This window comes from Heliangelus exortis, chromosome 1, assembly GCF_036169615.1.
Source record: "Heliangelus exortis chromosome 1, bHelExo1.hap1, whole genome shotgun sequence".
Lineage (NCBI taxonomy): Eukaryota > Metazoa > Chordata > Aves > Apodiformes > Trochilidae > Heliangelus > Heliangelus exortis.
In genome coordinates this window covers 122123192-122135718 of record NC_092422.1, presented here as the reverse complement: position 1 = coordinate 122135718, position 12527 = coordinate 122123192, and the positions used below count along the sequence as shown (strand labels likewise).

General features: G+C 36.5%; 1 protein-coding gene across 5 annotated transcripts in view; it reads right to left on the bottom strand.

The window, feature by feature from the left end:
• Positions 1-8343: 8343 nt before the first annotated feature.
• ANKS1B (ankyrin repeat and sterile alpha motif domain containing 1B) overlaps positions 8344-12527 on the bottom strand; it is a 414385-nt gene continuing 410201 nt past the window's right edge. For 4 of the 5 annotated variants that reach the window (XM_071764199.1, XM_071764208.1, XM_071764216.1 and 1 more), the window contains 3 exons: positions 11986-12153; positions 10201-10289; positions 8344-10002 (listed from right to left, as the gene is read on the bottom strand). In XM_071764199.1, coding sequence (XP_071620300.1) covers positions 9966-10002; positions 10201-10289; positions 11986-12153 — 294 coding nt within the window. In that variant the 3' untranslated portion in view covers positions 8344-9965. Of the gene's footprint in view, positions 10003-10076; positions 10290-11985; positions 12154-12527 lie in introns of those variants that run through there. The other variant, XM_071764227.1, reaches the window with a different exon arrangement.

Below are 12527 nucleotides of genomic sequence, written 5' to 3'. Positions count from 1 at the left end.
TAAGGGAAAAAAATAGATTAAGGAAACACTGGAAAATATACCTTTGTTTTAACAGCACTGCAAAAATGCAGGGATAATGTTTGAATGTGGTTTTGTTGTTTGTTCTTTTTTTAAATTTTAATGGAGAATAGATGAAGGAACAGACAGCCATAGGTCAGTGGAAATCTGTTTAGAAACTAATTAAATGTTTTCCTTTAAAGAATACAACCTGAAGCCATGCAGTTGAGCACTCAGCATCTAGGCAATAATGTAAGATACACTTAATGCAAGTTGGTAGCTTCTAAATCTTTCAGTGTATTTGTGTGACTTCTTCCAATTTGCTGTTGTGTTTATTTATATTCAGCTCATGATAGCAACTATGCATTTTATATTTCCAGCTGTACAAACAAGATGGAGAGAAATGTGTGGAATGGGTCTTAGCAATATGGGACCTAAACTGCAGAGCTCAGAAGTGTGAGGAGGAACAGTTTCCTCTTAAACTTCTATTAGTTTTGGAAATCTTTACACTTTGCAGTTTCTGAGGCTGCTTAACCCATCATTACCTCTCATATTTAGTCCTTTGTTAGTGGTGTTAACCTGCTTTCAGAGGAGGGGTTCCACTGTTCAGAGTTCTGAGGTTGGTCATAGAGGAAGACTTGCTGGACCAAAGCTGTAACTTACTATATTTTATCCCAAAGTGGCTCTGTGAAATGGAACATTTTCTCCTTTTGTGTTTTGAGCTCTCTGGTTTCTTCAGCATGAATTAGTGAAAAAAAAAGGTACTTAACAGGCTGTTAGATAAGTGTATTATGCATCATATTGCTTTTTTTCCTTTTTTTTTCTTTTTGATGAAGTGTGAATCTAGGAAATTATAATCTCAAAAATTGTAATCCTTCCTATGTTTTTTATTTTTAGTTTGCATGCAGATGGTATCTCCTGCTTTTTGAAACCTAACAGTGCCTCCAGTTTGGGCAGCTGTACCTCCATTTTGCACTACTTTGCTCCTTATTCTTGTTCTGTCATGAGTTAGAAATAAGTTTAGGATGATAATATATATCCGTCCATGTGTTTTGTTAACCAGAAAATGAGAATTTGTGAATATTTTGAGCAATCACATAATATAAGATATATAGTTCATATATAATAGAATATCATATAATATAATACAATATAGAAATATATAACACATAGCACATATAATATATGATATACTATATATAATATGCATTCAATATATAATATATATTCAATATACAATATATATTATATATTACATATATTACATATATTACATATATTACATATATTACATATATTACATATATTACGTATATTACATATATTATATGTTATATATATTATATATAATATATAACACAAGAGGTCTTTGCTATATTCTTTTTTCTCACAAAAAAAATGTTTGGATGCTTAAATTGGAATTAATAACTATGACAAGTAATGAGGGGCTTTGAGCTCGGTTGCCTCCTGTTTTGAATGCTTTGTGCAGTGTTTGAGTTCTAACAAAGTGGTTTTCCCTACTGAAGTGGCCATACTGAGATACTTTTTGCTGTTTCTAAGGTGACTGTCAGTTCATGGCTGATGAGATTTATTGAAGGGAAAACCTGCAAGTTCCAAAAACGGTCAAAACTTCTCAGTGAGAAGAGCTGAATTAGGTATTGTAACCCAAAGGCTTGGCCCAAATGGGATGAAGTAAAGACAAGGTTAGGAGTGACTGCAGTCAAAGATTTGTAGCACAGACTCTGCAGCAGCAGTGGCATGTTAAAAGTAAAGATGCAGTTATAATGGTGGTGTTTGTACAGTGACTGACAGAAACTGTTAGTTTTGTTTTTTTTTTTTTAACAGCTTTTTGTTAAATTGCTTTTTGCTTGCAATTTGAAGCAGAAGATTTGCTCTTGCAAATTTTTGGATTTTGCTTCTACTTACTCTAAGCTGGTTTTAGAGGCCGTTGTCATAATTTGCAATTTTGAATAGGATATTCAAATAATTCTGGCATTTTTCCTAAAGAGCCGAGTAGAATTTGGAAACTGGGTACATTAATCTTTCTGTCCCTTCCAGAGTTTTTTTTTTCTTGACAGATTTTTGCTATCTTAAACAAGCGAAGCCATATAACAAACATTTTGGTAATCAGGCCATCATGAAGTACTCATAAATTATCACCAGGCAGCTCTAAATATGTCATAAATGCTTACTGGCTTGTTCACAGGAATGTTTATATAATTGGAAGAAAATATAGAGAGGAAGTTAAGCCTCCTTTTTACAAGTTAAATCAACTATAGCAAGATGAAAACCACCCACATACTTGGCTTTAGATCAGCAGAGACCTTCTTGAAAAGCAAACCTTTATGAAATCTGTTTTATGAGATCAAATCATGAAATCAAGTTCAAGGGGTAAAAATCAGCAGTTTTCCAGGTCTCACTGATCGTACCCTGCTTGCATATTCTTTGTATAACAGGGTATCACCTCTTTCAAGGAGGCACAGATTTGTCACCAGTTTTTGTCATAGTTGGGCACATAGATCTAATGTAGGATGTTTTAAAGCTGGGAATAATGGAAAGAGGTCACAGCTCTGCAGATGTGGAAAAAACCACCAAACTACCCAAAAGCCCAAGGAATTAGATGCTATCTTACTTGGCATCCCTTAAGAAAAGATGTAGAAACTGCAGTGAAACAAAGATAAATATATTAGATATTCATGATATGTTAGAGTGCAAATCACAAAGTAAAGTATAATAGGTAACTGATAGGGGCTTGTGCACCAGTAAGTGCATAAATAAATATGCACTCAATATATGCACTCAAAATAAATATGCCTCTCAATAAATAAAGGAGAGGTCATTTAGTATTACACCTATGCAATTAACAAAAGTGAAGCTTATTTCATTGATCACAGCATGAGAGCTGTGAAATACGATGTTGGAAAGACCAAATATTTTTAATATATTAATCATAAGGGTAGGAATCTTATAATCTTAATATACTTCAACTAAACTAAAGAATTTTGAATCAGCAAGTATAAACAAAATAAATACCCATATGCCTCAGATAGATAAGCATCCTTTGAATCATGCCTGATAAAAATCATCACATCTTGAAAAAAAAGAAAAATTTATAAAGAACTGTGAAGCATGACAATTCTGGTGTTGGAAAGAGGTGACCAATGCTACTATTGATATAAAGTCAGTCCCAAAATCTTGGAATACCAGATTTAGGGGTGTACGGAAAAGCAGAGTCTACTCTGAAGCATTTTCCTAGGTGTTGATGATTGTCCTGTACTATGAGACCCTGGTTTCATCAAACATTGCTGACATATTTGTAATTGTTTTGTTTTTTATTTTTTATGTTAATTTTATTTTTAACCCATCAATGTCAATACATGAACTTTGAATTTCTTTGGGAATTTGATTTATTATCAGACAGCATTTTGATTGAAAAGAGCTTCTGTTCTATAGCAACAGTAGAGAACATATTAGACAGATTAGAATATAGGTCACATTATTTGTACAATGTTATTTAATGTTTTTGCCCATGTTCTGTAAAACCTTTGATGATAAAACTGCAGATTAGATTAATTGGCTAGTGAGTGAATTGCAAGAATAAGTAGCTATCACAATATAATATATGTCTGCTTTCAACATTCAGTAGCGTGGTTTTGGTGTTGTGGAGTGGCCTTAAAAATGCCAGTGAGACTGTCCTCAAAATGGTGGGGTGGAAATGGAAGTGGAGGTTATCATCCATACAAACTCCAAGGGGTCTACAGTGGCATGTTAAGCAGATAAAAAAGATTTAACTTGAAGGAGTAAAGAAATCATCTAAGACATTAGTAAGATCTCAGCTAGAGCAGTGCATATACCTCTGGCATTCGAATTTCAGGGACAAAATGGATTCAACCAGAATTTTAGAAAAGGACCACAAAAAGTGATCCAACGACTGGGCAGAAGTCTTGCAGTATAAAGTTGGAGATTAATTTATTTTGTTGAATTGGAGAGGAGGCTGAGAAATAATGTAGTTGTGAGATGTGGGAGAGAGGCAGGACATTACAGCCTTGCTGACAAAAGAGAAATCAGTTCTTTTGACCAGAAGAAAAAAAAAAAAACAACTCATAAAATCAGGCAAAGGATGGGAATTAGTTTTTAACTTCTACTTCTTTATGCAAAACTGAGTCTAAACAGACATTTCAGAAAAAACATTCTGTTCCTACTTAAATTCTCCCAACTGTTCTGCATGCTTCAAATCTTATGATTTATTATAACGCTAAGATCTTTATTCCTCTGCTTTGCATGTCTCACCCAAAACTATCTACAGAAAGAAACTTCAAAGAACCTTCTGATAAAGATCTTGCCTCAGGTCTTCATAGTCCACACCACAAGAGTGATTGCTGCAAAACACTAAGGCTTAGGGGTTTTGTTGGCCATCAGTAAAAACTTCATTCTTGCACAGTGTAATTTGGCCTTTAAATCTTTTAACCTTCCTTTCAGATTGGCCTCTTTTGGACGTTCAGTACTGAACACAGATGAGCTGTGCCTTCAGATGTGGCAGGTATTAATCTTTTTGTTTTCTGAGCAGTTTAATTTTCTAGGATTGAGGTAGTTGGCCTAGGTAATTCTTCAAGCTTGAAGCAAGTATAGCTGAGTGAAATGTATCAGCTGTTATAGAGAGTTGGCCACAGTGAATGATCTAATGTATTTACACACTAATTTTTCATCCTATAGAGCATTCCCAGATACAAGGAGGTTTCAGTAGATTCACTCAATCCCATTGCAGAATTGCTCAGCTAATTGATCCTTGTAACCTTCTGCAGTATACAAAATATAAGCATATAAAGTTAAATTGAAGTAAAAAATCATCTACACAACATAAACTCAGGAAATAAGTAGTGCTAGCCTCAATTATATACATTAGGATATTTTTGATTATGACATGCCCAAACCCTCAGTTCTGCAGCCCAGCAGTTATAATTATCCAATAATCAAAAGCACAAGAATGAAGATTGTACTGCATCTAATGTATCATTAAAATCAGTGTAGTCTATTTCTTTTTTCCTCATGGTGTCACTCTAGGATAAAGCTAATACTCTTTGGGTATTCTTTATACTGGAACATATTTCCATTTCCTTTGTCTCATCCCGAGTTTCTGGGCTAATACTTATTTAGAATAGATTATAACAAATATACTGCCTTCAAATTTGTACATCCTCTCTCAGTCATTGACCCATCACTAACACTATGCTTGATTTTTTAATTTTGTTTTTTATTTTTCCAAAGGATTTTAATACTAGAATAAATTTAGCTTTGCATAAGGATCTGAAGAACATGAGTAGTTCTTAAAATTACTTGAAGGTAGGAATTGCCATGTTTAAGAAAATGAGCAAAAGGCATGTAGCTTACAACTAAATGACTTTATGACATTAAACCTGTGATGTTTTCTATGTGTAAGGAAGAAGTCTAAGGCTCTCACTTTCTGTCTAAGCTTCACTTTTTCTTGTGTGGTTGCAAAGTGTTTTTAATTCAGCTTACTTGACTGGTAAAAAAGCAGATTTCTTTTCCAGGTTCTTGGTGGCAAAAGGAGAGAGAGAGAATATTTTGTTTCATTTACATATTGAAATCATTTTAGTCTGTCCAGTTAATATCACTTCATTCAGACCCAGACTCCTGGAGAATGGGTACCTGACTTCCATAGCAGAAGAGTGAAAGATGTGTCATTAGCAAATAAATATACATGTTAAATAGGATTGAAGAGAACTTTGCTTGTAGTATTGTACAAGAGCAGGAGCCAGGAAAGGAGGTGGTTTCCCGTTCCTGCATTTGGAGTGTATCTTTGCTGAAAGGCAAGGAACAGGGGCCATTTCCCTCATCTCCCTTTTTTGCCTCTTCCAGAGGACAGCAGTGTTTGTTTAGGATGGGAATGAGGATGAGTGTGACTGTCATCAGTAGGAAGGAAATATCCCACCAGTTCCACAACATCTGCACCCTAGTGTGAACTCTGGCTGCAAGTGAATCTCGTGTGTTTGCTTCAGTTATCTGAGCTTGTGATCAGCCTCTCTCTAGCTTGGGTTATCAGCTCACAGGCAGGAAATTTAACTAGAACCAGTGTATTCAAGGCTTGACTTGATAACGGTAAGGCCAGTCTAGCAAAGAAGTTGGTTCACCCAAAGTAGTTATGGAGTGCTAAACAACTCAAGAGCTTATCAGGAGAAGCCTGAATTTACTAGTGAGCTGAAAAATCTGTTAATACTTTCAGCAAATTGAGAGTCCTTTCCCCCCCACTTTCTGGTCTTTTTACATGACATAACAGATACCCATCTTCCTAGACAAGTGCCCACATTTAAATACCATCTCTTATCCTCATGCTATGTCTTTCACTTTTATGTTCATCACTTCTACCCAGTTCCTCTGTACAGTCGATTGTTTTTTGGGCTGGTAGTTTGGAGACATTTGAAGTTACTATTTCTAGATCGTTGTCTTGATGACATCTTAGATAGCATCCTTCAGCAAAGTGTGAAGCAGGACAGCTGAACAGCACACACTGAAATAAATCTAGGGCAAAATTAAATAAGAGTTCTGCACATGGCACAAACTGCCTGTTTTACTCTAGAACGGAAGTTATCATTGATTTTCTAGCTTGCTGCTTTATTTTTCAAGGGATTGAAACAACCTTCTTAATGACCTTCCAATTCTTTTCCCAATGATCACCATCTTATGGTAATGCCAGTTTTTGATACTGAGATGTTGAGATGTGTCAAAATGCAAGGCAATTGTAATGCTCTGGGTCTCCAGGAGAAGCAGCCTCTCAGAAACTTATTGTCAGAATACCAGAACCAGGTACACTGCCTCCTCCTGCCAGCTGTGAGAAGTAGCTCCTCTGGCTTTTAATAAACACCAGGTTAGAGAAAACTACATCCAGTCTAAAATGCCACATCTGCTTTAGGAGACCTTCCACCTCCACAACAAAGAACTTCTCTCTTGGTTCCTTCAGGAGTTGCCCCATTTTTTATCCCAGCAGCAGCTTTTTTACCTTGCATATTAGAGACCTCATTAGCCAAATAGCCAAATAGTTCTCAAAATCCTTTGTCATCCACACTTACCACACTTTGATGACAATTTCCTTATCTTCTGTTAAGTGCAATCCACTTGCATATCATCTCCCTTTTGCATGTTCTCCACCCTCCCACTATAAGGAAGTTACTTTAACTAATGATTTTGCAACATCCAAATGCTTCAGTTTCTTCATTTGCTCTACTTGATTACCTCTTCTTCCCTCTTACCTTTAGTAGAACAGCAATCACTCTCCTTTGCTGATCTTTTGCAGGTGTCTGTCTTTTTGCCTGCATTCACTTTTAAGACTGACCACTGCCCCCTTACTGCCCATACACTTCCAACATATTAGGAACTTTGATGAAAAGTCAGCTGTTCACTGTGACCAAAAAGGATAAGAGATGATGTTCTAACTGCTTTGGGTTAGTGCAGCTTTGTAGAAGTCTCTACGGATCTGAAGAAAGGAATTCTGAACCACTGTCCCATGCTAGAGGGCACCCAATGGACTTCTCTCCAACTCAATTAGTGAGGGAAATGTTTCTCTCTGAAATCCCATAGTTCTCCAAATACAGAAGTACCTCATGCCCGTTACTTCTCTCTTCTTCCAGATCAACATCTGCCACGGGGCTCCAGTTTCCCACTTCTTCACCACGTCCCAAAACCTTTCACACTCATTCCCTGCCCCCCCAGTCTTTCATCTGTCTCATCTTTATCAGTCTCACTAACCATCCTCTGTCTCTTTTGCCTCACTTATCTCCCCTAAACAAGGAGCGTATTGTGCCATGCGACCTGCTTGACATCTCTTTGCTGAACTTAGACAAAATTCTTCCTGGAAGCTGCCATTCCTTCCTGTTGTTTCACTCCTTTCCCTTATATCTTTTTAGAACTGTGCTGTAGCTCCTGTCTCATTTCTTAATTTTAAGGGTCACTCAGCTAAGAGGTGTCCCAGTTTTATAGCCTGAAAATCTGGCCACTTTGTGATTTGGTGCCTGAAGTGAATGTGTTTTGTTTTTACGTTAAGTCCCCGTGTGAGTCTTTCCAGGGTGCAGTTAACTCTGGAAGTCAGCAGTTCAGTAGTGCACTACAGAACCAGTTAATCAAGGACTTTAAAGGATGAAGTATGTGCTATCTGTGAACAAAATCTGTATTTTAGAACAAAACTGTCTCCACAGCAATGCCTGGTTAGCAAGGGACAAGCTACAAAACCCAATGATACTGGGGAAAGGGCAGGATCCTTCACTGACTTCAGTATCCCTTATATCAGGCCCCTTATTTCCTTTAGCAGTGATTAAACAATGCACAAAGCACTGGGACTGTACAACTTCATTTTATTTTGTGTGCTTTTATAGGATATAAATAAATGACAAAATTACAAAATTTATAACTGGAAGCCCAAGCATATTTACATAAGTATTTGTTGCAGTGAGGCTACTATTTACTGTTCTCCTATACAATTTTCCTTTTGGTACTGTATTTTTAGGGTTACTTTTTTTTTTTTTTTTTTTACTGTCAGTTGACTACATACATTATCAACAGTGAATAGGCAAAAATATGTACAAGAAACTATTTTGTTCAAGTAAATTGAATACTGTATTAAAAGTATGTCATCACTCAGCGCTATGATTAGGTTTAACTAAACCATATACAATTATCAGGTTTAAACCAAGTTCAATTATCCATTTTTTTTTTTTTTTGGAATTTACCAACTGATGATTCTAACTGAAAACCTCAGCTGGATATGAAATAATAATTAAAAAAAACATTAAGACAACCACACAATTTATCAATATCTCTATAATGAACTTCAAAATGATTCACAATTTGACTGGATAGAACAATATACGTTAAAATGTCATTTTTCTCCTATAGTGATATTTGTACTGTTATAATTTCAGTTCTACATAAATATACATCATGGTATTATACAAATACTCCACAGACATTAAAAAAATTAAAACACTTCAAAGAAAATGTAAGTAAATCTTATTTAATCAAATATTAAGCAAATGCTTAACTATTTTGTTCCATGAAAATGTTTTTATTACTTTGGAATTTTTTTCTTGCTATTTTTATTTAGAAAAATGTTTTGCAGTAGAATTTTATCAACACTCTTCCAAACAAGCTTTCTGTGACAGAAATCTTGATAGCAAAATTCATGTTTTTTATTCTTTTTAGAACCACTGAGATTATTTTTTAAAAATACTAGTAGAATTCATGGCTATAGCAATGGTGAACTGCATAAACTATATGTAGGTGTAGTAGAATGACCATTCCATTTTCATTCCAGACTGATTACACAGAACATCCAGTGCACTGATGCTACAACTCTTATAATTTTCATAATGCTGCAATAGCAGTGGTTTACTTAACTTTAAAATAAACAATATTTTTCATAATTAATCTGGCTTCCTTCCATAAATATTAATATGTTTTCCTATAGTACTTCTCTTCCATAAAAATATCTAATAAATGTTTTCTGTGCATTATTAATACCTTTTTCTAACCATTCATAAAACTCTGATCCTTTGTTACAATGCAAGAGGTTCCTATCTCTGTTGAGGATCAAAGGACATCCAGGATTACATATAAAACCAGTGCACATAGAAATCAGGTTACCTAATTTCTTGTCACTTTAATGAGTTCTTTAGATAACACAATAATTATTAACAAATTCAGTGGTTTCACAAATACTCTATTTATTAATTCTGGTTCTACTTCAGTTAAAAACTGCCATGATTTAAATAAAAAACCAATCAAATATTCTACTTGTAGGCAGCATTAGTGTTAGTTTAGAGACCTTTTGTTGTGTGTTTTTTTGTTTTTTTTAAAAAGTAGAATTCTAAAAGAAGAAGTCAAAGAAAGCACTGTGGCAGAGTCACAAGGGAGAACTGCGTGAAAAATAAGGTTTCTCACTCCTCTTGTGGACTGTAATTTTAAAAGTCTTCGTATAGTGTCATTCTTCTGTCAGTGCTGCAGGAAGAAGAACATCACCAGAAATTACTGTCAGCCTTTTTTGTTAGTTACAAGGCCACTCATACAGTGCAGTCTTCCTCTCTGCTGGGTTGAAACGTTGCCATAAATGAAAGGCTGTGCTGTGACTGCTTGGCGTGCAAGGCACAACAAGGAACAGGGGGGACAGTTTTGTATCAGAAAATTGTAGTTTCATACTTGGTATTAATGCCTCTTTTTGCTTCTTGTCCGGGTTCAACAATCCATGGGAGGTTCGCAAGAGTCTTTTGCTCAGACGGATCTATCTGCTTTAAGACAAAGACAAACACAGATGGGTTACCATCTCTGGGCATGGCATTTCTAGAATTTTCTCAAACAGAACACTGAACAAATCCCCTATTGACTAAACCCTGATGCAGCTAGTTTGATGGTCAATGCTCCTGTGTGCCCAGGGTTACCCTCTTTTCCTCTTTAGGTCAGAGCTGTGTCTGCTCGGGTAAGACCTCACCTGGAGCTCTGCATCCAGCTCTGTAGCCTTCAGTACAGGAAGGACACGGTCCTGATGGAGCAGGTCCATAGGAGGGCCATGAAAATGATCATGGCACTGGAACACCATTCCTACTAAGATGGGCTGAGGGAGCTGGGGTTGTTCAGCCCGGAGAAAAGAAAGCTCCAGGGAGACCTAATAATGACCTTTAGGTATCTGAAAGGGGACTACAGGAAGGCTGGAGAGGGACTATTTGCAAGGGCTTGTAATGACAGGATGAGGGGCAGTGATTTTAAATTAGAGAAGAGTAGATTGAGATTGGATGTTAGGAAAAAGTTCTTTACCATGAGGGTAGTGATAAAATGGTACAGGTTGCCCAGGGAGGTGGTTGAGGCCTCATCCCTGGAGATATTCAAGGTGAGGCTGGATGAGGCTCTGAGCAACCTGATCTAGCTGATGATGTTCCTGCTTACTGCATAAGGGTTGGACTAGACGACCTTTAGAGGTCTGTTCCAACCCAAATGACTCTATGATTCTACCCCCAAGCTATATGGCATCATAGATCATTAAAGCCACACTTGATTTTGAGAAATCCTTTTGCTACCGAGACAAGTGATGGCATCAAGAAATGTTCTTTGTTAAAATTTTATGGAGGAGGATCCTGTGGCAATGGATGACAAAGTATGCAGTCATGCATTTTTTCCTCCTTCCTCTCATCCAATAATTAAACACAACAGAGTACAGCTCTTACTTTATAGTCAGTGAATATGATACAGTGTGCAGTCACTTTCCCCCTTTCCTTCCCAAATCTCCTTGTGTCTCTTCTCACTTGATTTAAAATAGTTTTCATAATTTTTTAAAAGCTCCACCATATAAGAATACTTCTATGTTATCTATGCTCTTCAGAAGGGCATCTTAAAGACAATAAATACGTAGGCTTCTATGAGCTTGGATTCGTAGGAATTTGGGATTCCAGAGAAAATATTGAAAATATATATTGTATCCCAGTTTTGGAACAGGAGGGTAAGAAAATAAGTTGCTTGGTCTGACAAGATTATTGTAAATTGGTTTGGATTTGTGATCTGATTAGTATACATATACAGCAACTGTGTACCAAACAAGTTTGGTGTGGATTATTTTTCTCAATAGATGGGAAAAGTTCATGGAACCACAAAGTTTTAGAGGCATGCATCGGCCGTGATCCTCGGCACTTAAAAAAAGGAAAATACACTAGAATTAGACTGAATCAATTAGAGCTCTGCAATTCCTGTAATGGCAATATGCAAAGCACAAACCAAGCAACATCTTAAACAGCAGGAATCTGAAAGGAGCAGTTGCTCGAAGGGGCTGCCTGTGTTGCAGTGACACAACTTCACCAGCTGATGAGCAGAGGTGGCACAGATAAAATACAGAGTATTTCTGACTCAGTGGGTACCTTTACTTGTACAGCTTCTAGTACATCATCTCTTAATAGATGAATTTTGCTTTTTTGGCATGCAACACTACCTTCTACTTACCACTGACTTCCGAATACTAACACGTGGTTTGGGAATAGGCTTGGAGGGTTTATTTTCAAAGCTTTCTGGAAGGGTTGAAGAATGGCCCCCTTTTCGTGCTTGTAGTGCAAGCTGATAGGCCACCTCAAATGCTTGTCCTAGCGTAAGAATGATTTCATAAGCTAAATTCTGGAACAAAACACAAACAGCTAAAGTTGGAGTGAGGCTGAATTATTGTCAGATACATGAAGCGGTGCTGTCAACAGAAATGATTTGTGAAGTAAATAATTAACATCACACTGGTAATAACTTCCTTAGTCTCTGTAATATTTACATCTGTCATTTGATTTCTCATTGATTAAAACCAATCTAAATGTAAATTATTGTACATTTAGAAGCAATTACTTCTAAACCCCTAGAAAATGTTGTCTCACCAACCATGAAAATAGGAGCGGGTGAGTGTGTGTCATCTCTTTTTCAGAACAAGTACATCAACCTCCCCACTCTTCCCACCTCTCTCCGTATCCGCTGCTCTCAAGATCCCACCAATCTCTCACTCCTGC